The sequence below is a fragment of the Schistocerca gregaria genome, chromosome 5, assembly GCF_023897955.1.
Source record: "Schistocerca gregaria isolate iqSchGreg1 chromosome 5, iqSchGreg1.2, whole genome shotgun sequence".
NCBI lineage: Eukaryota > Metazoa > Arthropoda > Insecta > Orthoptera > Acrididae > Schistocerca > Schistocerca gregaria.
Genome location: NC_064924.1, coordinates 64,811,409 through 64,839,195, shown reverse-complemented (window position 1 = coordinate 64,839,195; position 27,787 = coordinate 64,811,409). Strand labels below are relative to the sequence as shown.

Below are 27,787 nucleotides of genomic sequence, written 5' to 3'. Positions count from 1 at the left end.
TAAAGTTTATTATTCGTGTTAAAAATGTTATGAGGTTAACACACAAGAACAACACTCTCCACTGCCCTGTTCTTCACGGAATACCAAAAATTGCAGATGCTCCAATCCCATCTTCAATTGATAAAAGGAGGTTTAAATTTGTGTTTAGTTGCCACATCAGCACTTTATACAATTTACTGAAATGAACAGACACATTCCTTCAACTTGTTGATTACACATCACGATTTTGAGAATAATATATTCAGCCAGATAACCTACAGCTAGCTGAGACCAAATTAATCTCAGGTTTCTAATAACTGTAACAACCACACAAGAGTGTGTTCATTAGGCATTACAAAAAGAATTTGGATTCAACTCCTGGCTGACCATCAATTTTAAATGTATCTCTGCTGTAGACAACACTCAGGATGAGAAAAAATTCCTGAACCTTTGTTTCAAACTACCTCTACGTTAGTTTCACTCAACAGAACATGGAATGATGGGTAAATGAGAGGGACTAAGGACTAGGCCGCAAAATGTTAAGTGCATAGTTCGCCAAATATGAGTGAAAATCTAGCACGTGGAGCTCTTTGTTGCTGTCAGCCATATCAGGGTAATGTGGTTCCAAGAACTTAAGAAATATGCACGATAAAACATTTCTATGAATCATAGAATGATAAGAAAATTTTCAGAAATATAACTTGTCCATTACATAAAATATCTCATTAATGTAGTGATGAGAGAGATTTTGGTTAAATCATAATATATGAAGTTTCATATCTCTCTCTCTCTCTCTCTCTCTCTAGCTTAAATAAAAACAAGATACAAGAGCACACAAATGACATTTCTAACCATGTGCAGTAGCATAATAAGAACTTCGTTTTATTTCTTTGCGTGGCCTTTTTACTTAGCACATAGTTGAGGTATCATGGACCAGTGTACCAAAACTGAACCTACCTTCATATTTATTAGAGACTGTAGGCTCCCCCTTATCAACACAATCCACAATTGGTTGGTTATAATTTTTTTTATTATGTTATTATATGCTCTTCAGTCTGAAGATGGATTTGATGCAGTTCCTGTGCAATTATCATCATCTCTGCATAACTTTGGCAAGCGACATTCATTTGAGCATGCCTAGTGTAGTCAAGTCTTAGTCTCCCTCTACAATGTTTAACCTTCCCCCAATCATTTCCCCACACTTCCCTCCATTACCAAATTAACTAATCCTTGATGCCCACGATGTATCCTATTAAGCTATCCCTTCCTTTAGGGAAGTTGTGTCAGCTCTTTTACCCCTATTAAATTCCACATCTCTTCATAAGTTATTTTATCCATCCATCATACCAATCTAATCTTCAACATTATCCTGTAGCATCAACTTTTAAAAGCTTCTAGTCTCCTCTTGTCTGAACTGTATATTGTCCACAATTCATGTCCATGTGAGGCTATACTCTAAACAAATATTTACATGAAAGGTTTTCTAAGAATTAAAACGTTGTTGTTGTGGTCTTCAGTCCTGAGACGAGTTTGATGCAGCTCTCCATGCTACTCTATCCTGTGCAAGCTTCTTCATCTTCCAGTACCTACTGCAACCTACATCCTTCTGAATCTGCTTGTATATTCATCTCTTGGCCTCCCACTACAATTTTTACTCTCCACACTTCCCTCCAATACTAAATTGGTAATCCCTTGATGCTTCAGAACATGTCCTACCAACTGATCCCTTCTTCTAGTCAAATTTTGCCACAAACTCCTCTTCTCCCCAATTCTATTCAATACCTTCTCATTAGTTATGTGATCTACCATCTAATCTTCAGCATTCTTCTGTAGCACCACATTTTGAAAGCTTCTATTCTCTTCTTGTACAAACTATTTATCATCCACGTTTCACTTCCATACATGGCTACACTCCATTCAAATACTTTCAGACTTCCTGACACTTAAATCTATACTCAATGTTAACAAATTTCTCTTCTTCAGAAACACTTTTCTTGCCATTGCCAGTCTACATTTTATATCCTCTCTACTTCGACCATCATCAGTTATTTTGCTCCCCAAATAGCAAAACTCCTCCTAATCTAATTCCCTCAGCATCACCCGACTTAATTCAAATACAGTCCATTATCTAAATAATTAATGGAAAATCTCATATAAAGATGTGAAACAAATACTAACAAAGAGATAGAGAGGCTGGCCAGTACTTACCTCAGCTCAGTACAGCCGATAGATCCACAAAAAACAACCGAAAATTTAAGTTCCTAACTTTAGCTTTTGGAATAAATGTTCCTTCATCAGGGAGGAGGGAGGGACAGAAAGGGAAGAAGAGAAAGTGGATTTAGTACTCACAACCCAGGTTATGAAGCAACAGGGAAAGGAAAACAGGGAGGGTAGCAAGGACGGAGGCATGGTTGTCAGATGCATGGTTTCAGTAGTTGCCCCTGCAACTACTGAAAAGGTTGCTGCTCCTCTTCAGGAAACACATTTGTCTGACCTCTCAACAGATACCCCTCCATTGTGGTTGCACCTACGGTACAGCTATCTGTATCACTGGGGCACACAAGCCTCCCCACCAAAGCATGGTTCATGGGCGGAATTAAAACATATTAAATGTTAAATTTCTTTTTTCCAAAAACACTTATTGTCACTTTGCATTTTATGTTCCCTCTACTTCCATCTCCCCCCATGAACCATGGACTTTGCCGTTGGTGGAGAGGCTTGCGTGCCCCAGCAATACAGATGGCCGTACCGTAGGTGCAACCACAACGGAGGGGTATCTGTTGAGAGTCCAGACAAACGTGTGGTTCCTGAAGAGGGGCAGCAGCCTTTTCAGTAGTTTCAGGGGCAACAGTCTGAATGATTGACTGATCTGGCCTTGTAACATTAGCCAAAACGTCCTTGCTGTGCTGGTACTGCGAACGGCTGAAAGCAAGGGGAAACTACAGCCGTAATTTTTACTGTATGGTTAAATGATTATGGCGTCCTCTTGGGTAAAATAGTCCCCCATACGGATCTCCGGGCGGGGACTACTCAAGAGAACATTGTTATCAGGAGAAATAAAACTAGCGTTCTGCGGATCGGAGCGTGGAATGTCAGATCCCTTAATCGGGCAGGTAGGTCAGAAAATTTTAAAATGGAAATGGATAGGTTGAAGTTAGATATAGTGGGGATTAGTGAAGTTCGGTGGCAGGAGGAACAAGACTTTTGGTCAGGTGAATACAGGGTTATAAAAACAAAATCAAATAGGGGGTAACGCAGGAGTAGCTTTAATAATGAATAGGAAAATAGGAGTGCGGGTAAGCTACTACAAACAGCATAGTGAACGCATTATTGTGGCCAAGATAGACACGAAGCCCACACCTACTGCAATAGTACAAGTTTATATGCCAACTAGCTCTGCAGATGATGATGAAATTGATTAAATGTATGATGAGATAAAAGAAATTATTCAGGTAGTGAAGGGAGACGAAAATTTAATAGTCATGGGTGACTGAAATTTGAGAGTAGGAAAAGGGAGAGAAGGAAACATAGTAGGTGAATATGGATTGGGGGAAAGGAATGAAAGAGGAATCTGTCTGGTAGAATTTTGCACAGAGCATAACTTAATCATAGCTAACACTTGCTTCAAGAATCATAAAAGAAGGTTGTACACATGGAAGAATCCTGGAAATACTAGAAGGTATCAGATAGATCATATAATGGTATGACAGAGATTTAGGAACCAGGTTTTAAATTGTAAGACATTTCCAGGGGCAGATGTGGACTCTGGCCACAATCTATTGGTTACGAGCTGTAGATTAAAACTGAAGAAACTGCAAAAAGGTGGGAATTTAAGGAGATGGGATCTGGACAAACTGATTAAACCAGAGGTTGTAAAGAGTTTCAGGGAGAGCATAAGGGAACAATTGTCACAAATGGGGGAAAGAAATACAGTAGAAGAAGAATGGGTAGCTCTCAGGGATGAAGTAGTGAAGGCAGCAGAGGATCAAATAGGTAAAAAGATGAGGGCTAGTAGAAATCCTTGGGTAACAGAAGAAATATTGAATTTAAGGAGGAAATATAAAATGCAGTAAATGAAGCAGGCAATAAGGAATACAAACGTACCAAAAATGAGATCAACAGGAAGTGGAAAATGGCTAAGTAGGGATGGCTAGAGGACAAATGTAAGGATGTAGAGCAGGCTGTTCCAACTGAGCTCCAGGGAGCCGGAGCGCTCACTGCGGCAGCTCAGAGCCCTCGTGGAGGGGGAAACCGAACTCGCTGGCCCCTGGCCGCATGCAGCCGCAACTGACGCAATAATCGGTGTTCAATGACAGCTATGACTAGCCGCGGGAGTCCTGTACCTCCATTGGAGGATACCTCTCTATTCATTGAAAGGGATTGTCGTCCGCAGTGTCTTCTATGTCATAAAGTATTTAATTCTGCGAAAAGGTTCAATATACAACATTATAAATGTCTTCATGCAGCGCACTACAATCAGGTAGAAGTCGTTGCACGCAGAGAACTGGTAGCCAGGCTTAAGTACGATATACCAGGAGACGTAAGTTTAAGAACGGTTTTGTAATACAGAGGGTATCAGAACATGCAACATAGTTTGTGTTCTGTAATGCGTTTATAATTTTCAGGTGAATGAGAGCGGAGGAAACACTACTGAATCTACAATTCGAGCAAGCTACAGGGTCTCTCACATCACTGCGACGAGTGGCAAGCCGTTTTCGTTGGGACCACTAGTAAAATCGTGCATGGTAGCAGATGCAGAATGTTTGTTTCCAAGGGAGGTGCAGGCAATTGAAGGGGTCTGCCTGTCGAAGCAAACAATGTCTCTTCGAATCCTGGACATGCAGCGGATTTAGAGACACAGCTCAGGAAAAAGGCGGAGAGCTTTGCTTCATTTCTAGCGCTTGACGAAAGCACCGACATATCGGACTGTGCTCAGCTTGCAATCTATGTGCGTGGTGTCGACATAGAGCTGCAAGAAACTGAAGAATCTTGGATGCGGCACCACTTGATTACACCGCAACAGGACGTGACGTTTTTGAAGCTGTTTGTGAATCAGTGGACAATATGAATTTGCCGTGAGACGAGCTCCATACTGTAGCGACAGACGGTGAACCACTAATGATCGGGTGTCACCAAGGTTTTGCTTCTAGTTTCAAAAATAAACTCAGGACAAATTTGGGAAAGACATTTTGACTCTTCAGTGTTTTATTCACCAAGAGGCACTGTGTCCTGAAACAGTAGAGCTAGGTGGCGTAATGAAAGATGTCGTGAAGTGTGTGAATTTTGTGCAGCCTCACAGTATGAATCACTGCCAATTTAAAGGATTCCTGAAAGATATGGAAGCGGAGTATGGGGATATACCTTACTACAGTACAGTTCGTTGGCTGAGTCGGGGAAAAGTTCTTGTTGTTTTCTTTGCCATTCGTGAGGAAATATCCCTTTTTCTCTAAATGAAAGGGGAAGAAATGCATTGTCTGAAAGATATAAAATGGATATCGGACCTGGCGTTCCTAGCTGACATAACTATGCATCTGAATAATTTCAATCTGTCATTGCAGGGCAAAGGGCAGCTAATTGTTGATGTGCATGACCAGATCAAAGCGTTCATGGATAAGTGACGTTTATTTGAGAGGCAGATGAGTAATGGACATTTAATGCTCTTCAATCGTCTTACTTCTTTAAAACTACCTGAAGGTACTACTTTCAGCGATTACCAAGCAAAGTTAAAGAAGCTCATCGCGTCGTTTGAAACACGATTCCGAGACCTCACTAGCTTGGAAATGGAACTTAAGATGTTCAGCACTCCTTTTTCAGTTTCCCCCGATGACTTGTCATCGTCACTTCAATTGGAGATTAATGATTTGCAAAATTCAACTTTGTTGAAAGAGAGGTACTACAACACGTTGGATTTGTCATGATGGTATCGTTCATTACAGCAAAAAACATTTTCCAAGCGTCACAACAATGCCGCTCAAATTATGTGCATGTTTGGATGTACAAATTGTTGTGAGCAGCTTTTCTCAGCAATGAAAAGAGTAAAAAGTAAGGAACGATTGTTTCTTCAGGATGCAACAATGAAGGCCATCCTCCGCATTAACGCTGCGAACACTTTGACGCCTGATGTTTCCTATCTTGCAATGAAAAGAAAATGTCAAGCTACAGAGGCCCAATAAATTTAGTATGCAATTTCTTGTAAAACAGTTGTTTCTTATTTATTTCCCGAACATCGTATTTCCTGGTGTAGCATGTCACCACGTCTTGGCAGCTAAGAGTATGAGGTTGTCAATCTTGTAAGACGCAGCTGACACATCAAACTGCTTGCCTTGCCACCTGCCTCAGCCAACCGTGCCACGTGCGGCCCACCTGAATGGTTACAGCGAGCGACATGGCTCCCTGGAGCAGAGAGCGCTCCGCGGCTCACAACGGAGCCGACGAGCTGGAACAGCGTGATGTAGAGGCTTATCTCAGGAGGGGTAAGATAGATACTGCCTACAGGAAAATTAAAGAGATTTTTGGAGAAAAGAGAACCACTTGTATGAATATCAAGAGCTCAGATGGAAACTCAGTTCTAAGCAAAGAAGGGAAAGCAGAAAGGTGGAAGGAGTATATAGAGGGTCTATACAAGGGCGACATACTTGAGGACAATATTCTGGAAATGGAAGAGAATGTAGATGAAGAGGAAATGGGAGATATAATACTGTGTGAAGAGTTTGACAGAGCACTGAAAGACCTGAGTCAAAACAAGGCCCCAGGAGTAGACAAAATTCCATTAGAACTGGCCTTGGGAGAGCCAGTCTGACAAAACGCTACCATCTGGTGAGCAAGATGTATGAGACAGGCGAAATACCCTCAGACTTCAAGAAGAATATAATAATTCCGATCCCAAAGAAAGCAGGTGTTGACAGATGTGAAAATTACTGAACAATCAGTTTAATAAGTCACAGCTGCAAAATACTAAAGTGAATTCTTTACAGGTGAATGGAAAAACTAGTAGAAGCCAACCTTGGGGAAGATCATTTGGATTCCGTAGAAATGTTGGAACACGTGAGGCAATACTGACCTTACGACTTATCTTAGAAGAAAGATTAATGAGAGGCAAACCTATGTTTCTAGCATTTGTAGGCTTAGAGAAAGCTTTTGAGAATGTTGACTGGAATACTCTCTTTCAAATTTTAAAAGTGGCAGGGGTAAGATACAGGGAGCGAAAGGCTATTTACAATTTGTACAGAAACCAGATGGCAGTTATAAGAGTCGAGGGACATGAAAGGGAAGCAGCGGTTAGGAAGAGAGTGAAACAGGGTTGTAGCCTCTCCCCGATGTTATTCAATCTGTATATTGAGCAAGCAGTAAAGGAAACAAAAGAAACATTCGGAGTAGGTATTAAAATCCACGGAGAAGAAAGAAAAACTTTGAGGTTCGCCGATGACATTGTAATTCTGTCAGAGACACCAAAGGACTTGGAAGAGCAGTTGAACTGAATGGACAGTGTCTTGGAAGGAGGGTATAAGATAAACATAAACGAAAGCAAAACGAGGATAATGGAATGTAGTCGAATTACGTCGGGTGATGCTGAGGGAATTAGATTAGGAAATGAGACATTTAAAGTAGTAAAGGAGTTTTGCTATTTGGGGAGCAACGTAAGTGATGATGGTCGAAGTAGAGAGGATATAAAATGTAGACTGGCAATGGCAAGAAAAGCGTTTCTGAAGAAGAGAAATTTGTTAACATCGAGTATAGATTTAAGTGTCAGGAAGTCGTTTCTGAAAGTATTTGTATGGAGTGTAGCCATGTATGGAAGTGAAACATGGACAATAAATAGTTTAGACAAGAAGAGAATAGAAGCTTTTGAAATGTGGTGCTACAGAAGAATGCTGAAGATTAGATGGGTAGATCACATAACTAATGAGGAGGTATTGAGTAGAATTGGGGAGAAGAGGAGTTTGTGGCACAACTTGACAAGAAGAAGGTACCGGTTGGTAGGACATGTTCTGAGGCCTCAAGGGATCACAAATTTAGCATTGGAGGGCAGTGTGGAGGGTAAAAATCATATAGGGAGATCAAGAGATGAATTCACTGAGCAGATTCAGAAGGACGTAGGATGCAGTAAGTACTGGGTGACGGAGAAGCTTGCACAGGATAGAGTAGCATGGAGAGCTGCATCAAACCAGTCTCAGGACTGAAGACCACAACAACAACAACTTCCATCACTGCCAGCTACTTTTTTGTTCAAATAGCAAAACTCAACCATTACCATTAGTGCGTAATTTCCTAAATTATTTCCCTCTAACTCTAATTCTCTCAGCATCACCTGATTTAATTTGACTAAATTTCTTTAGTCTTTTTTTTTACTTTCCCTGATGCTTATTTTATAATGTCTTATCAGGATGCAATCCTTACTGTCCAACTGATTTTCCTAGTCAGCTACTGCCCCTCACTGAATTACACTGTCATCAACAAACCTCAAATTTTTATTTCTACATATCAGGATGCAATCCTCACTGTCCAACTGATTTTCCTAGTCAGCTACTGCCCCTCACTGAATTACACTGCCATCAACAAACCTCAATTTTTTATTTCTGCACCTTGAACTTTAATAATTTCCTTCCCAATTCCTCCTTCATTTCCTTTACTGCTTACTCAATATTTGGTTTGAATAACAGCGGGGACACAGTACAACTTTGTCTCACTTCCTTCTCAACCACTGCTGCCCTTTCACACCCTACATCATTTACAACTTCAGTTTGGATTCTGAGCAAGTTCTAGGTAAACCTTTGCTCCCTGTATTTTACCCCTGCTACCTTCAGAATTTCAATGAGTGCATTCCAGTCAACAAAGTTAAAAGCTTTTTCTAAATTTACAAATACTATAAATATGGTTTTGTTTTTCTTCACTCTATATTCTACGGTAAGTCTATTTATCTACGGTAAGTCCCATGGTAGTAATGAAATGCATGTTCTTACATTTCTCTAGAACCCAATCTTATCTTTCCCCAGGTCAGCTTTTACTGGTCCTTATTTTGCATATCACTAGTACAAATAGCATGACTTCACACTGAAATATGTTCCATCCTAGGATCAACAAGCTGACATCCTAATGTATCCAATGCAAAAGGTGACATTAAAGACCAAATGAAAGAGATTGAAAATCTGAAGCATACAGGACGTTCAAAGAATTCTCAATGAATGACATCTTACTGTCGGCTAAAAAAAAGGGGGAAGGAAAGAGTTCCAAACAGAATTGTATATTTGAGTCCTCATTTTTGTGGGAGTGTTAAAATACTAAAATGGACATATTTATTTTTGTGTTCACTCAGTGATATCATTTGTACTGTGCTTGGACATCTTTTTTGAGAATGCACTAAGTTTTGCATAGCCAGTTTTGCTGAATCATTGTTGTCTGCACTGAGAATATCTTTGTATCTCACGTCTGTATCACCTACACTTGTGTGATTTTTAGTAGTGTTTTATATTATTATTTGTTGATCCACAACTTATTATTTTAATGGTAATACAGACATTAAACTAATTAACACTATTTGGAACCTTATAGGATTTTTTACTGTCACTTTACAAAATAGTTTGTGGCACAAATACATGTTAGCTTTCTTACCTTGTGTTTCCCTTTCCATTCCTGACTTTTAAACCATTCATATGTCACTGGAGTGGTACACTGTTAGTTGACAAACCATTATGCCAGACACACAAAACCTTAAAGGTATTCTAAGCAGCACCACATGTCATGCTTAAAAAATGAAAGCAGTGCAGAGCAGCAAGCAACATACATTAAGCCAATCAGAGGAAAAGCTTTTAAAGCATAGCTGGCCTACATTGGAAAACAATTAATGGAATTATGGAAATAAATAATGGGCATTCTATAGCTGTTCAGTTATAATGTAAATGGAAGCAATGCCAATAGTACCATTAAGGCAAGAAAAGAAACTAATTTTCATTCAGGAAACGAACAAAAAAGAAACCTACCTTACTTGGTGTAAGTCCTATATGGTATACAAGTTTTGGATCATTATCTAGTTCAGTCAGTAAATGTTGCTGCTGTTGTAACGTTAAAGCACCCTTGAATGCTTTTGCCATTAGACGCTTTGCCTCTACTCCTTCACTGTTTGAAACACACATTGTGACATCATATGCTGCTTTAAGCTCCGAAACACCAGTGACATTTAGCCACACCAGCTGGAAGCAGTTCATAACAAAATTAATGATAATAGTAGTGTCAAATTTATCTAAGGAACAAATAGAAGATGAGATACAGCAACAGAATTATGCATTAAAGAAATGTTTCAATGCAGTAGGAAATGAGTACTCAACAGTCAAAAAAGTACAAAATATTCCTAAACTTTACAATATTCTTCATGGAATATCAGAACATCATTAAAGGGCTGTCATATTAAAAACAACATGTCCTCAGTATCACCAAAAAAAATTCTCACCTCATCTTCACAACTATGCAATGGTGGTGCTAAACGAAGGAATTCTGGCTTGTAGTACTGATCAACAACTGGATTGTTGCCTGTCAAGAGAGCTTCAGCTGTCTTTTTTGCAATGTTCTGCTCAGAATACATACTGAAAATAAATAATAACTTTAAAAGAACCAGCACTTCTAGATAGAGTTAGTATGAACAGTTCATTTTTATTTAGTTAGATAAACAGAGAAGATGAATAACAATACAGGTATTCCAAATTTAAACAGCGACATCTTAACATCACAAGAAAAATGTAGAATAATATGAGACCTTGTTAAATACAGTCAGTTTCCAAAATAGAAAGCTAATATGAAAGAAACAAGGTACCAACAGAAGAAACCAGAAACATGCTGGAGAAGGGGGATGATATCTGAAGGGAAAATGTAAGGAAAGTAGATGAACGTACAGTTGGGATTAAACAGACAGGACTACAACAACTACATTGCAAGTTGAGAATGAAGCTCTCTCTCTCTCTCTCTCTCTCTCTCTCTCTCTCTCCCCCCCCCCCCCCTCTCTCTCTCTGTCTTCTGGTTGGTTAGAAGCATCCCCATGAATTCCTCTCCCATCCCAACCTCTTTGTCTCAGTGTAGCACTTGCAACTTATATCCTCAATTATTTGTTGTATGTATTCCTGTCTCTGTCCTCCTCTACAGTTTTTGCCCTCTACAGCAGCTCCTTCTAGTATCGTGACAGTTATCCCCTGATATCTAACATATGTACTATCACTCTGTCCCTTCCTGTTGTCTGTGTTTTCCATAGAAGTATGTTGCTTTCTTTGCTTCTACAAAGAACTATCTTATTCCTTATCAGTCCACCCAATTCTCCATATTCTTCTGGAGCATCATATCTCGAATGCTTCGATTCTTTTCTGTTCCAGATTTCTCCTAGTCGATGTTTCACTACCACACAATGTTGTGCTGTAAACTTACATTCTCAGAAGTTTCTTATTTAAATTACAGCCTAGACTTCTCTTGGCTGGAAATGTCCTTCTTGCCTGAGCTAGTCTTCTGTTTACATGGTTCCTTAACTTTGTCTACTTCATGATCATTTCTGTCATCTTTCTTAAGTTTACTCTGAATCCATCTTCTGTCTCATCAGGCTGTTCACTGCATTAAAGAAATTCTGTAATTCTTCACCGTCATCGAGGATGACATCATCAGTGAATCTTATAATTAATATCTTTTCTCCCTGAATTTTAACCCCCCCCCCCCCCCCTTTCATTGAAACTTTCTTTTATTTCCACCATTTAATCTGGACACTTTGTTCCTTGTCTTTTATCTTGTTTTTCCTTTTTCATTCTTGTACGTATTGTACATTGCTCATCTTTCCCTACAGCTTAGTCCTATTCTTCTCAGAATTTCAAACATATTGTGGCCTTTCTCACTGTCTAACGCTTTTTCCATGTCGACAAGTTCTGTGAACAAGTCTTGAGTTTCTTGCAGTCCTGCTTCCAGTCTCAAGCACAACGTGAGGACTGTCTCTCTGATGCCTTTACCTTTTCTAAAGACAAACTGGTCCTCATCTAACAGATCCTCAATTTTCTTTTACATTCTTCTGTATATCAACTCCAATTTCTTCTTGTGCCATGTCATCAGACAAGTTCTCCCTCTCATAGAGATCTTCAATGTGCGCTTTTGATCTATCCGCTCTCTTGTCTGCATGTAACAGTGGAATTTGCACTGCACCCTTAATGTTGCCACCTTGCTTTTAATTTCACTGAAGGTCATTTTGACTTCTCTATGCAGGTGAGTCCTTCCTGTGATAATTTCTATTTCTTCACTTTTTTTTTCTTGCAGCCATTTTGTCTGGGCTGCCCTGCACTTCTTATTTATTTATTTCATTCATTAAGTGATTTATATTGCTGTATTGCTGTCTTTCCCTAAAAATTTTTTGTACTTCCTTCTTTTGTCAATCAACTGAGTATTTCTGCTGTTACCCAAGACTTCTTTGCAGTTACCATCCTAATACTTATGTTCTTTTTTCCAATATCCGTGATTGCTCTTTTTAGAGACGTTTACTCCTCTTCAACTGAAAACTGCCTAATGTTATTCCTTAGTGCAGCACTCACATCATTAGCAAACTTCAAACACATCTCATCCTTCCTCAGTTCTTCAAGATCCCACTTCCTTCCATAATGATTCTCCCATCTGATTCTCTTACACTTCAGTCTACCCTTAAATATTACTAAATTGTTATCCGAGTCTATTTCAGGTTCTTGGTATGCCTTACACAATCCATAATCTGATTTCAAAATCTCTGTCTCACCATGATGAAATCCAGCTGGAATCTTACCAGGTCTCTGGGACTTTTTAAGTATACCTCTTGCTCTTGTGAATGTTGAACAGAATATTCAATATTAACAGCTGAAATTTACTGTAGAACCCTAAAAGTCTTTCTCCTCTTTCATTCCTGCTACCCAGACCATATTCTACTCCGACCCCTACAACTACATTCCAATCTCACAATACTATCAGATTTTTATCTCCTTTTAGGAACTGAATTCCTTGTTCAGTATACTCATGTACTTTCTGTATCTTTTCGGCTTCTGCTTGTGATATTGGCATACATATCTAAACTACTGTTGTCAGTGTTGGCTTCCTATTGATTCCAATGAGAACAACCACATCACTGAAGTGTTCACTTTTGTGCCCTACCTCCCTATTCATAATGAATCCTGCTCCCAGCATTTTCTGTTGCTGCTATTACCCTATATTCATCAGACCAGAAATCTCTGTCTTCTTTCCACTTCATTTCCCTGACTCCCACTAAACCTAGACTGAGCCTTCACTTTTCAGATTTTCTAGCTTCCCTATGACATTTGAACTTCTGAAATTCCACACCCCGGCTCACAGAATGTTACTCTTTCATTCATTATTGCCTTCCCCTCCGCAGTCCCCTAATCAATAATCTTCTGCCAATGGAGACACACCATGATACTTTTCCAATTATATGATACATGGCCTGTAGGTACACCTTATGTGTCTTTAATGCAGTGGTTTTCATTGCCTTCTGCATTGTCATGCTACTTATCATTGCTGATACATCCATATGAAGGGGCAGTTTCCCACACCAAGGGCAAGTTAATGTCCTGAATCTCTGTCCTTGACAAAGCCACTGGCAGAATGTGACTTTTTATACGGAAAGTATTTGGACACCTTGCTGGCCTAGAACAGATGGAACAAATTAAATAACTGAAGAAGTTATTGAAACTACAATACCTCACTGGATACAGAAAGAGCAGAAACGGGTCATGGAGAATGAGAGAAACAAATAAGTGCTTAAGAAGAAAATATCAAAGATTACACACAAATATTAGCTACAGATGTCACATCAAATAAATATGAGTAATGAAAACAGTCAGTAGTACAGCAGTATTTCCTGTTGACACTGGCCAATGGGGAGTGAAAGAAGCAACAAGAAGAGACTCAAAGAGAAAAAAATATAAGCAGTGTACTGACATAAGATACAGGTAAATGCGAAACACTCTACGTCTTTTACTTGTGTTACTGACAGTTTCGACTGTTAAACCATTACTGAACGCACAAAATGTGTACCAGACAAAAAGTAATTTTTTCAGATTTTTAAAAATCTGTAAGTTAGCAAACAAGAGTATGGGAATGGATAAACACACAAACTGTGAGTTAAGCAAGTTCCACCTTAAGAAAGCTATGTGCAAAATAAATGGGGTTCTACACCACAGCTCTAAAATCATCAAAAGTTGTATACAAGTGTTAGTGGACGTGGATAGTGCTGATGAGAGTGGTACAACCACTTGTTTACCACTTGAAATTTTTAAGATTTAAAACTGATAATTAAGGGTGCACTTATGATAGGTAAACAGTATATAAAAAACGGCAACCAATCACGACAGTAGCACGGAGCAACAAATTAGCACTGATTTACACAACTGAACAGACACTGGTGAAATTAGTATCACTGTTGTACCTTATCAGTCATTGTTGTTATGCCTGGTCTTTGGAAGACACTTCCAGGCGCATCTCAGTCATTAATGCCCAATCTGGTCTTTTCCAGTACAAACACCTACCCTCTGGCATTGTCAGCAAGCTGACAATATTTCAACAACACTTAGAATGTTTGATGCAAGGAGTTCTGAGCACAGCTGATTATCTTGACAATATCCGACTCACTGGTAGAAACATGAAGAACCTTACAGAAAATTCAGAAGCCTTATTCAGTGTTCTCCAACAACCCAACTCGAAGTGTAACAAAGACAAATGCTATTTTTTACCATAAGCTGAATATGTAGGGAATTTTTCAGTGCTTTAGGGATACACACCATGCACAAAAATACAAAATTTGACAGTTTCAAGGGATACCTGACAACTAAAAAGTGTTGTGCCAGCTGAACTACCACTGAAAATCCCCATTCAGTGATGATTGCCAAACTGTTCCATCAGCTGCTTTGCAAAAATCTTAAATGGCATTAGCACTCACGATAAGGCTTTTCAACACTAAGCAGGCACTCCTCAAGCAAACGTGCCTCATGACTTGTGGCTAAGACCCTAGGAAGTTACCAATTGTCATAGCAGATGTGTTGGACTATGGTCTTGGGGGCATTCTTTCCCACAAAATCAATGGGGTGGAATGCCGATTGCATTTGCCTCAAAAGCTCAGACACCTTCACAACACAATTACACTCAATTAGAGAAAGAGGTTTTGGTCATCATCATCTTGGCTCTCAAAAATTTTCGTGATTGTGTATGGACAACATTTTCATCTTTTAACAGATCATAAGCCACTTCTGACATTCTTTAACTCTCACAGAGATGTACTTACCAACATTTCACAGTGCCTGCATTGTTCGTCTCTGGATGCTGCTACAATATCTTTATAAAACCCAAACCATAACCTCGCAGACACCAGAGGATTCCATCCTCAGTGACATAATCAAGTTCGTGAAACATGGGTGGCCGGAGGATTGCAAAATCATCCAACACGCCAAGATTCAGGCGTACTGGCACCATTGGCATGAATTATGAATGCTCAATGGTGTCGTCCTGTTGCATAGGGACAATGGTCACACCAGGGTCATCATACCAAGAGCTCCCCTACATTGGATACTGATGTTGCTCCATCAGGATCATTGGGGGAGTGTCATCAAGGAAAGACTGGCTCAACAATTTTTTATGGTTTATTGTGGCTTGCCAGAGCAAGTAGGCAGCCCCAGCACATCAATCTTTCCCATGGCCTAAAGCAACACCCCTTGGTCCCAGTTTCATCTGTATTTTGCCTGGGTTCCTCTAGGTTGATCCTGGTCAAATTTCCCTATGTTTCTCATAAGCAATCAATTTAATCGGCAAAAACCATACAAGCCTTAGTATGCATTTTTTCCATTGACATTCTACCAGAAACCACAGTTTTGGACAATGGGACACAACTCACATCGGCAGGATTTTGCTGCTTTTGTGAAGAAAACGGCATTCATTTGGCCCATACAACATGGTTTTGTCTCACTTACAACTGCCTGCCGGAAAGGTTTGTCCACACTTTTAAAATCAAAGTGGCACCAACATCGTGGTATTGATGACAAGCTTACCTCATTTCCTGCTTGCTATTGCTCCACACCATAGTACAGGACTGCAACAACCACAGTTCTTCATTGTTCATCCCTCCAATCATTCACCTCCACCCTGATAGCCTCCCAACCGTTGCTATTCTCCTCAGGATGACATATGTGCAATGGTGTCCTAAAAGGGCCAAAACACTGTCTGCTCACTCATGTCACCTGCTGCTTGGCAGAGCCTAGGCCAAGATCCAACTGACAAATCAAACCAGGAGCCACAACTGCCTCAATCCAGTGCACCCAAGATTTCTCCATGATTTCTGTTCACGATCTGGTACATCCAGCACCCAGGGATGGCAGCCACCACCACTGGTGGCAACATCTTCAGGATCCAGTGGCCTCAAGAATCACAGACATCAGTCTCCCAGCTGACTTGTCTTTAGCAGCCAATGCCCCTGTTCCAGATGTCGACAGCAGTAGACTGAGTTTGCCACAATCTTCTGACATCAGTAGCAGTGATGCCTATATGTGTTGGTATCTCTCCCTGAGGGTGGGTAATGAGTTCTACATCTTCTACAACGTGATTAACCAAGCACTATTGCTTTTGCAAAACATGGAATAGGTTGGCCACAACAATATCACCTGAGGTTTCCAATTGTCTTGCATCAACTCCATGGTAAAGGGCATTCAGCAGGAAAGCAGAACCATAGGCCACCCACACTGCCCATGTAGAACAGCAATTCATTGTCCATGGACACTCAGGGGATACCCAGCAAGCTGCTTCTCTGTTGGCTTATGCAGGGGCTAATTAATGTCTGTTGCTTCTTGCAGCAGTTAAATTCAGAAGTAGAACTATATGGCTTAATCTATGAACATTTGAAAATGTGCTTGTTGGAATATTTTGAGTCTCAGGTTCAAGTGGCAGCCAAGGGGGCATACACTTTTAATTCTCATAAATGAAACAGACAGTCCTACTGGGAGTGGTCAGTTCCACTACAGTAGCTTACCTGGGATTGACATTTTCTGTGTTCCAATGCTAAGTGCAAAAAGTCATGTGCTGACTCACTGGTTAGGGATACAATTCTGGTACATTCCCAGGTGAGGGGCGCCAGAATAACTTTCTCAAATTAAGTGACCCAGTGACCCATCTTTAACATCCTGACTTCCACTCATTGAATAGTCAGTTCTGTCACAGGTATTTGCTAACCACCCCACACGCAAGACTCCGACTTGGTCCTGTCCCCCCCTTCCCCCCCTGCCACAAAGCACATTTTTCTACACACACACACACACACACACACACACACACACACACACACACACACAATACACTGACTCTGGCCACCTCAGCACTACAGTGGTAATGTATGTATGAATTCTGATTTTGTGTGTGTGTGTGTGTGTGTGTGTGTGTGTGTGTGTGTGTGTGTGTGTGTGTTTTCCACTTTAGAAGAACACCTTTTGGTCAAAAGCTCAAACATACAACAGTCTTTTTGTCAGGCCTGTCTGAGACTTAAAGCCTCCTCTATACAGTGAGAATAATTCATCCTTTTCATAATGTTGCCATCAGTTAATTCTGTTTGATGATGACTACAAGGCATTATGAAAGTCATTATGGTCACTGAAGATTAAGTGATTAACTTTAAATGGCTGAAATTTGTGATGAAATGAGAAAAAAAATGTATTCTCTGCTTAAGAGAGCTGTTGCCAGAGAAAATTATTTCTGTCAACGTGTACTATGATGGAAGAGAGTGTCTAAATGCATGGAAATGGGTTTACTGTCCCTGTACAAATTGGTACAGACTTTTTTGTGTCTCAGGAACCCACTGTTACCTGGAAACCATTTCAGTCACTGGGTGGAATCTACAGACTTGGTGGAATCTACTGACTTTCTGTCACCACTGCTGTTCCAGATTAGAAAGCATGGTGTACTGAACATCATGACTGGAACAACTGGGAGAGAATCATGCTGAGGGTTCTCATATCAATGACAGTTTAATGTAAAACACATTTTTAGCCACTAGGCAGTATACTGTTTTCTCTAAATCACTTCACGCAGCTGCTGTGATAGCCAATGGCAATCTTCTATTTGCCTAGTTTGTGACACTGTGCAATAGCTAATGAACTTGAAATTGAGAAAATGTTAGTCCGTAAAATTTCTTCCTTCTGTTACCTATTGGTAAAGCTAAAATGTCTAACATCTTACCATGGCAAATTTGGAAGATGACAATACTTAAGAACATGAAAAGCATTATGATCATTGTGAGATCATCATAGCTTATAGCATTCACAGGGGAATGGCATTTTACTAGGATATTAAAGGCACATGTCCATTTTTTATACTGTGCAACCTGACATAATTTTCATAAATAAAAATTATTGCCTATTGCCCCACAGCATTTCCCATGTTGATAACACACTGGAGAGTGAAGGCATAATGTGAATGGAATGAACTGCACTTTGGACAGACTTTTAACTTCAGTGTGAACCTTGAATCTCTGCCTACAGCACTCATAGTAGAGAATGGAGCTTTCCTCACTGTATCTCCCCCCCCCCCCCCCCCCTTTCCCAGCAAGAGTTCATAGACTGTATATAAAATTGTCATATTGTGTAGATATTCTAATGGTCATTTTTATGTTCCAACACTCCCTTTTTTAAAAGCACAATGCAATACCATTGTTCTTAACAAATGTCAGGGAGTGTAGTTGGTCAGGTCACAGGGCGCTACTGAATTACTCTGTCCATTAACATCAATTACAACATTGTATTTTCACTATAAGTCAAGATAACTGCATCAGATAGGCAACTGCCTTTCTCTTCGAAGAATCTCTACAACTCTTATCAAAATTCTAGCTATTCTTAGGAAAAGTTAACAAGTGTATTCAATTAATATAAGGCAGTACTACATTCATCTAGCATTGGTAGGTGCTTGCTCCAAATGGAAATTTGAATAAATGCTAGATGAAGCCATGTTCCTGAAAGATTTTCTTTCAATCTATACTGTGGGCTAATCAAATGTTACTTCAGTCTGGCTTAGTGTGTATAGATCATACTACAAATCAAAAAGTGAAGGATTGATGTTTGTTCAGTTCTGGGACTTGCTTCAACACCATATTCAAGTTCCATATTTGACAGTGCTGTGTGTGAAGGGAAGAAGGAAGGAAGGAAGGAAGGAAGGAAGGAAAATTAGGATTTAATGTCTTGTTGACAATGAGATCATTAGAGTTGGAGTTCAAGGTTGTGTGGGGAAGGAAATCGACTGTGCCCTTTAAAAGGAACCATACACACACACACACAAAGGGAAAAAAGATGAGGCATGAAAAATGGATCCATAAGCGATTTCAGAAATAAAGGAAACTTTTCAGATAGACAAACTGTGCATAGATTTACAAATATGACATAGCTCCTCCACTAATTTTACACAGTATTCTCACATATCTTCATCTCTATAAAAATTGCTAAAGTACCTTACCCTCCTATTCTGATTATCACCTCTTGATTTTATTTGGAGTGATCCATCTTACACAGCCTTCTAATTTCTCTGTAATTTAAGACAGTCATCGTTTTTCTCTCTGTGCACAAAATGTGTACTACACATTCACTTCTACAGTTTACCCTATCTACTGTCCCTCCACAGCTAAATACATTACTGTTCAATATCTTCATATATCATTAATCTGTCTCTTTCTAGTACCTCTGATTTTGTCCCTCATTTGACAATTGTAACCAAGTTTCAACAGCTTTCAGTCTCTCCATTTGTGATCAAATTATTAGTGTAATATTTATGAAATATTAGTTTTTTTTCCCCTCTGTAGTTCATTAGCACAACATAGATCTGTCCCCTACATTGAAGTATGTACTCCTCACGTCAAGAAAAACAGCTGCTTACCTCATCAGACCCATTCTTGGCTCTGACCTATTATCACCATCAGGGAGAATTACAGGAATCCCACTTCTGCAAGTAAGAGGCAACTCAGACTGCCGCTCAGCAAGTGCCAGCTGAATGCCAGTGATATCTACATTAGGATGTGTATTTGCCAGATCACTGTTTAATATTTGGTTTGGAGTCTTTTTCAATACCTGTAAGCAAAAAAGACATTTAATGAGACTTGCAATTATGTAAATTTATCTCATGGCAGAAGTACATTTCTTACTAACCTCTTTTGTGGGATTCGTAATCAGATGCATCAAGAAGTTCTTCTCTACTTGTAGAAGTCGCGGTAACTGTCCAGCATATTCAAGCTTCCTAGTTGTGAGTTTGCTGACTTCATCTGGGGGATGCTAGGGAAAAAGAAAGACACTGACTAAGCCAAGTAAACAGTTCCATGTATGCAACAACTTTCTAGAAGGAAAATTCAGAAAGATGTATAGCTACGCAACTATTCACAAGATAGGAGAAGCTACACACATCTGTTATTGTCTCCCAGCAATCCAGCCCCAATGAGCACAATGTGGCTGAGTGAGGCAGGAAGGCAGTGAGATCACTCTCATGGAGGACGTTGTTCTAAAGCTTAGCAAGATATCTTACTTTCCAATGAGCATGTCTGTTTGTTAGAGCTTCTCATATTAGATGAGTAAGGATCTGTACTCACATTCATAATTAAATCAATATCTGGATCAACAATTTATATATATCTGATCATCAATTTATATATCTAAAAATAAACATGCTGTTACTTACCAAACGAAAGTGTTGGTATGTTGATAGGAGACAATAAAAACACACAAACACCCACATAAATTTCAATCTTTCGCTATTTGCAAAAACAAAAAGAGAAAGTAAGATGACAGGACAGATTTAGAAATGCAACCGTGACAATAACAAATGTAATTGTTTAGATATATTTTTCCCATGTGGAATGTTTCCCTCTATTATATTCTGATCATCAATTTACACACACTTGCCCACAAGCCTTATCACCGCACTACCCACAGTAACTAATTCAGAATATTTCACCATTTGCAGTACATGCTGTCATAACCACTTCTATCTATGTTTGTATCAAATACTGAGCAAGTGGTTTGTTTTTCCTTTTTGTTGCTGAAGCATAATGGTAAGATGGAACCACAAGATGACTATTTTCTTCTTTTTCCAGAGTTGCAAAATATATAAGGGGTAGTCAAATGAAAATAAAGACAGTTGGAGAGAAAGTAAGTAAACTGTTTATTATGTTAAAGTAATCGCCACAATTGTTAATACATTTACCCGAGGTCAATGCCCCCATGGAAAATGTTTTTGGTTGCCTACAGAACTGGGATTTTACCCAGATGAGCAGCTCTTCATTTGAATCAAATCAATGTCAATGACCACTAATGTCTTTCTTCAAGGTTCCTGCACCTCTTATTTTATATACAACTGTCTTGGTTCCTGCAACTAAGAGAATTAAAAACAAGAGCTCGCAAAGCTTTTGATACTGGGAAGCATTTGAATGGGAAGAACTGGGGTGCAGTCAGATCTGTAAAAGTGTTGGATCCATTCGTAAAACTTTCCAATCACACCTCGTATATGCATAGCACTGCCACCTGTTGGAACTCCGTGACACTATAGGAACTGAGGAATTGTCAACAGATGTTTTGAAAACATTTTTTGCCTTTCTATACCAAATGGAAATAATTCAACTATTGCACCATTTACTATTGTAGCTGTTTGTTAGAGCCTCTCATATTTGATGAGTAAGGATCTGTCCTCACATTCACAATTAAATCAATATCTGGATCAACAATTTATATAAAAAAAAACAACAGTTAGCCAATATTGCTGTTCATAATGAAGGGAGGCTTAAAGCTATGTATATACAGATTTACAACAGACAAAGAAATTCTAAAGACAATAGAGAACTAGTTTCACTTCAAATTACGATACAGTACGGAGACTTATTTTTTAATCTGGAATGGGATATGCGGGATGGAGCTGATGTGGAATCACGAGGAAGCTATTTGCCAAAAAAATAGAGAGAATTTGATGATTTCCTAACAGCCCCCCCCCTCTCTCTCTCTCTCTCTCTCTCTCTCTCTCTCTCTCTCCCTCCCTCTCCCTCCTTAAAAGTCTTATTCATTACCCTGAAACAATGACAATTTTCAAGAGAAAACACACTGCTAACCTCTATGCATAAAACATACTTTTTAAATATGCTATAATGGAAAATCTCCCAAAAACAAATAAACCTTCTGAAGATATCTGAAAAAAAAATGTTTTTCAAAAACAAAGCAAGTTTTATAAGTGACAAAGAGCAATCAATGTCTTTGGCATTTGTATTAATCTATTATTTGTAAACCCTTTTATTCGCAGTTGACAAATAGTTTTACTTGCAAAAATGAATGATCAAATAAATGTTTTTATTTGTTGTTGACATGAATAATAATTGTTATCCTTATTCATTATTTGTCATTTGAATAAATTCTGCCCAACTGGGACGTGTAGGAAGAGAGGTGAGGAGTGATAACCATCATTAACAAATATGATGACATATCACCACTGGGGGCCAAACCACACAATAACTATGGGTTGTTGGGTTCTGTGTGGACTACTGTGGCCTGTTGTGGGGTTGTGAACCACTGAGGGCTACGGCGGGACAAAGGCTCTCCGTCGTTTATAGGTTCCCAGTTTAAATACACAATACTATATAGGTCACATAATCATTCATCCTTATTGGCTTTGGCATTCTTGACTATCTTCTGAGTGTTTGACTTAGCTGTGAGGATGCAGAATTTTTATTTGCATTTGAGTCTCCTGAGCTCCTTTGATTGGGTAATATATGCCAGTAATAGGCTTAGGATGAACTATTTCAGATTCATTTTTATTAACTTCAGAAATAATGTCTGTCTCCTGAGACTTCGTACACACTATTATATCATCATTCTTCTGAACAGTAGTTTCTTTAAATATTAAATCTCTCATCTTAACTAATTGTTTGGTTTGGAATAGCTGTTATGCCTCACTCTGTTCACAATATCCTACATGTATGCATTCTATGTTGTTCTTATCCCATTTATACCTGCTTGCTTAAATAGTTTGATGGAAGAAGGTCTTGCGCCAAATATTCTTAAATGCTGAATGTTTGATTTTTTTCCGGTTAATGCTTTTTCTGATTTCACGTCTTTTAAAGATTTTGTAGCTGATCTATTAATGAAGTAAATATCTGTAGATACAGCCCCATCCTCCCTTCCCCCAGTATGCTTTTAGCAAGCCAGCATCAAATAATAAGCATCTGCCTTTTTCTACTGTGGTGTCACCGCCAGACACCACACTTGCTAGGTGGTAGCCTTTAAATCAGCCGTGGTCCGTTAGTATACGTCAGACCCCCGTGTCGCCACCATCAGTGATTGCAGACCGAGCACCACCACACGGCAGGTCTAGTCTAGAGAGACTTCCTAGCACTCGCCCAGTTGTACAGCCGATTTTGCTAGCGATGGTTCACTGACTACAGATGCTCTCATTGCATAGACGACAGTTTAGCGTAGCCTTCAGCTACGTCATTTGCTATGACCTAGTAAGGCGCCATATTCAGTTACTACTGATATTGTGAATCATGTACCTTCAAGAGCGACGTTCATCATTAATGGATTAAAGTTAAGTATCAAACTACTTCTGTCCGCTTTCTGAATTGCAATTCCTTGTCATGTTACAGACCTCACGTCAGTATAGTTCTCCCCTCCTCACGCCAGCCTGCATGAGCTAAAACGCGTGCATTTCAGCCTCCTCTAGTAACCCGTTGTTGGCTCTTCTGCCAACACTACATCTACCGATGTCATTTTAAGAGCTGTGTCACAAAGAATAGAGCGACAATTTTTTTTTTTGTACATCACTTCTTACATTAATTTAGTGGTGATGATGATGAGTTGGGTTGAAGGGGCACTCGACATCACGCTCATTACTGCCCTGATGAAAAATCAACATAAAATCTCATGGGTGGGGACAAAGGCTGTCCCCACACGCACAGCAGTTTATAACGTACTAAAGTCTACCACCCTTCCCCACCAGTTTAGGGATGAGGTCTGATAGTTCACAAAAATTCACCACTCTGTTAACACTGGTATCGGTATCTGCAAGGACGGTGGGCAGATCTCCAGTGAGATCAAGGGCTGCTCTATTATCAGTATACAGGACACACGTAGCCACAATATCCTGAACTGAAAGCAACTTGAGGAAGCTATGTGTGAAAGGGCTATGCCCGATGTGCAGTCTGGTAAGCAAAATCTCCTTCCAGCGGCGAGGCTGACACGAAGTCCGCCAAGCTTTTGTAGTCAGTTTGAGTGACCACAGTTTGTTGTCTGACACCTGCAACCAGTCAGTCTCCCACTGACGCATCATATCTGTCAGAAAATGAGATAATGGCATGCAATGGGATGGGACATTGATGGACAGCACCATCCCAACATGCTTCCTTGGCAGAATTATCAGCCATGTTGTAACCCTGTATCCCAACATGGCCAGGTACCCAGCAAAAGATCACCTCCTTTCCACGGCGTTAAGAGCTGCTGGAAGCAGTCATGGATGAGCTGAATCAGCGGGTCTACCGGATACATTGGTGAAGCACTTGCAGTGCACTAAGAGAGTCGGAACATACAAGAAAAGTCGTACGGTGATGTTTGTGAACCCTCTCCAGTGCCATTAGAATGCCATACAACTCCGCAACATAATTTGTAAATTGTTCTGAAAGATGCACTTTAAAAACCCTTTGAGGGAAAACCACAGAACAACGGAGAGCATTCCCCTGTTGGGATCCATCTGTATAAATAACGATAAAACTATGGTACATACTTAAAACAGACAAAAACGAAGTTGTAAAAACCATATCTGGAGTACAATTTTCCAGGTACTGCATCAAGCTTAAAATCACTTTGGGTCTCTGAAGACACACAAGCAACAGTGCGTTCCATTCCTGGGTGTGAATTTTCATGCCCGAGAGATCCCGACCGATCCTTGAGGCAGGCTGTAGCATGTATACTAAATGGCTGGGTTGCGTGGGGCCGTTTCCTGAATAGACTTTCGAAGGCGGGTTGATCACTGAACTAAATGCCAACAACTGGGGTTACGCTGAGATTTTCAGCACCTGTAGAGCCAAAAGTATACATCGTCGAATCCAGAGTGGTGGTTCACCAGCCACTGTACACAGACTATGGAGTGGGCTGGTCAAAAGGCTCCATTCAATACCTGAATTCCCAGCATGGTGGACAGCATCTAACATCCGCAGGTAGGAAGGACAGGCCGATCCATAGACCACACTGCCATAGTCTAAGCGTGATCGAACAAATGCCTTATAAAACTGTAGGAGGCAGGACCTGTCAGCTCCCCGTGTTTTTCTACCAAGGCATTTCAAAACGTTCAACAACTGGAAGTCCTTTGTTTGTAGGTCTTTCAGGAGTGGGAGTCATGTTAATTTTGAGTGAAATAATAAACCCAAAAAGTGCACTGACTCTGGAGAAAGTAAAATGCGGTCCCCCATTGTAAGCTGTGGTTGGTTAAAACTCTGATGAGCACGATTAAAATTGACACACACAGTCTTCTCAGGTGAGAACCGAAAACCAGTTGTCTGGACCCAGGTTCCCAGCCTCCTAATGGTCAGTTGTATCTGCCTCGTCAACATCATAAGATCAGAGGAAGAGTAGAAGATTGCAAAGTCATCCACAAACAAAGAGCACTCGACAGGCTCCTGACTGCAGAGGAAATGCCATTGATAGCGATGGCAAACAACGTAACACTGAGGACACTGCCCTGGTGCACACCATTCTCCTGAACATAGCAATTAGATATGACATCTCCATGAAAATGCCTGTCCTCAAGAAAGGATTGGATCAGAAGTGGCAGGCGTCCACGTAGTTCCCATTCGTGAAGTTGGAGAGATATGTTGTACCTCCAAGTAGTGTCATATGCTTTTGCGAGGTCAAATAACACACAAACTAAATGGTTTCAGCGTAAGAAGGACTCCTTTACCGCTGTCTCCAGCAGAATTAAGTTGTCAAGAGTCGAACGGTAATGCCTGAAACCACACTGGGAGCGGCTCAGGTAACCTCAGGATTCGAGCAGCCAGACAAGGGGGCAGTTGACCATGCATTCAAGAGTCTTACCCATACAACTAGTAAGGGTGACACTCCAATAACTGTTAGGGGCGCTCCGGTCCTTACCTGGTTTCCAGAATGGAATTAAGATTGCCTCCTTCCAAGTCGTGGGGTACTGTCCGTCAAACCAAGTCTGATTGAAACAAGAGAAGAGCTGACCTTTTGCTTCAGGGCACAGATGACGAAGCATGGTATAATGGATCATATTAGGTCCTGGAGCAGTGTCTTTGGCTGCAGATAAAGCTGATTCCACTTCCCACATGGAGAATGGAAGGTTGTAGACTTCTTCATTACGTGAGAAAAAATTGAGCTTCCTCGTCTCTGCAGTCCGACGGAATACCTGAACAACAGAAGGTTGTCTGGAAGACTTAGTAAGAGTAAAGAAGTGTTCAGCGAAAACGCGAGCCCTAGCCATCTCTTCTGGCGTGTCTGTCAAGACCCCATTATTTGACAAGGCCGTAAGGTGATGGGGACTACCCTTGCCTGAAATCCGTCTTACTGATTCCCAAACGTGAGCAGCGGAAGTGGACCGATTAATGGAAGTCGTAAATTCCCTCCAGGAAGCCCTCTTCCGTTCTTTGATCACTCGCCTTGCATGTGCTCTCGAAGACATGAAGACTTTCTGTAGTTGGACACTGTTTGAAGTTCCGAAGAGCTGTCCATCTGGCCCTGATTGCCAATCGACAGTCGTCTTTCCACCATGGTGCAGGCCGTCATCTGAGGTGGTTACTAGACCTGGGGATGGACTCTGCGGCAGCCCTTTGGATCTCATGAGCGATATGGGCCACCGCTTCTTGTGCGCAATCCTTTCATTCAAAAATAGCCTGTCGACAGTACTGTAACCAATTTGCCCTTTGTATCATCCACCTGTGTGGTTTCCTGCTGGTCACTGTTCTAGGCAGCAGCTGAACCCACTAGAATGTAAATCTGGAGCCACTTCCCACTGAACTGAATCTGCAATAGCTGCAGAACAAAACCAAAGATCAATAGCTGAAAAAGACCCTGTAGCTGTGAAAAAGTGAGTCATCTGACCCGCGTTCAGTAGGCAGATATCCTCATAATGGACAAGCCGCTCGATCAGCCTACCCCTGGAGCAAGTAGTAGCGGAGACCCAAAGCACATTGTGGGCACTGAAGTCTCCCACAAGAAGGAATGGGCATGGGAGTGCCTGGAAGAGGTCTGCCAGTGCGTTCACATCCAAAGTGTCATGGAGGGGGGGGGGGGGGGGGGGGCAGGTACAAAGAACACACTGTGATAGTAAACGGTGAGAAAACTTTCACAGCAATTGCTTGGATGGTCATGGTGAGGGGGACAGCAGAGGAGTGATACCTGTCATCAAGGAAAATTGTCACTCCACCTTTAGCCCTGCCTACAGTAGTATCGTCTTTCCCGTATATGTGGTAGCCCAGTAATGTAGGTGTGTCTGTGACTTTAAGATGCGTTTCTTGTAAGCAATGCAGAACGGTTTATCCTGGATCAGCAACTGCAATTCTTCCAAATGTGAGTGATATCGATTCAAAATACACTGCAACACAGAAGTCCCTATGGAAGCCATTGGTTAGCGATGATGGTTCTTTCCTTTCTTCCTCGTAGGCGGTGATTTACCGGGGAGATCAGGGGGAACGTTAGCCAGTTCCATGTTCTCAAGTTCTTCCGATTGGAAGTCCATATCTTCAAGAGCATAGTTGCCTTTAGAAAGGGAGAGTACTCGTCGATCTGAAGGCTTACCTACCGCTTTCTTGGACTTT

At 40.5% G+C, this 27,787-nt stretch overlaps 1 protein-coding gene across 1 annotated transcript in view; it reads right to left on the bottom strand.

Moving 5' to 3' along the window:
• LOC126271876 (CCR4-NOT transcription complex subunit 11-like) overlaps window positions 1–27,787 on the bottom strand; it is an 80,492-nt gene that overhangs the window by 47,505 nt on the left and 5,200 nt on the right. The window contains exons 4-7 of the mRNA XM_049974227.1: window positions 20,139–20,261; window positions 19,870–20,060; window positions 10,424–10,556; window positions 9,957–10,166 (exon numbers count right to left, since the gene is read on the bottom strand). Coding sequence (XP_049830184.1) covers window positions 9,957–10,166; window positions 10,424–10,556; window positions 19,870–20,060; window positions 20,139–20,261 — 657 coding nt within the window. The remainder of the gene's footprint in view (window positions 1–9,956; window positions 10,167–10,423; window positions 10,557–19,869; window positions 20,061–20,138; window positions 20,262–27,787) is intronic.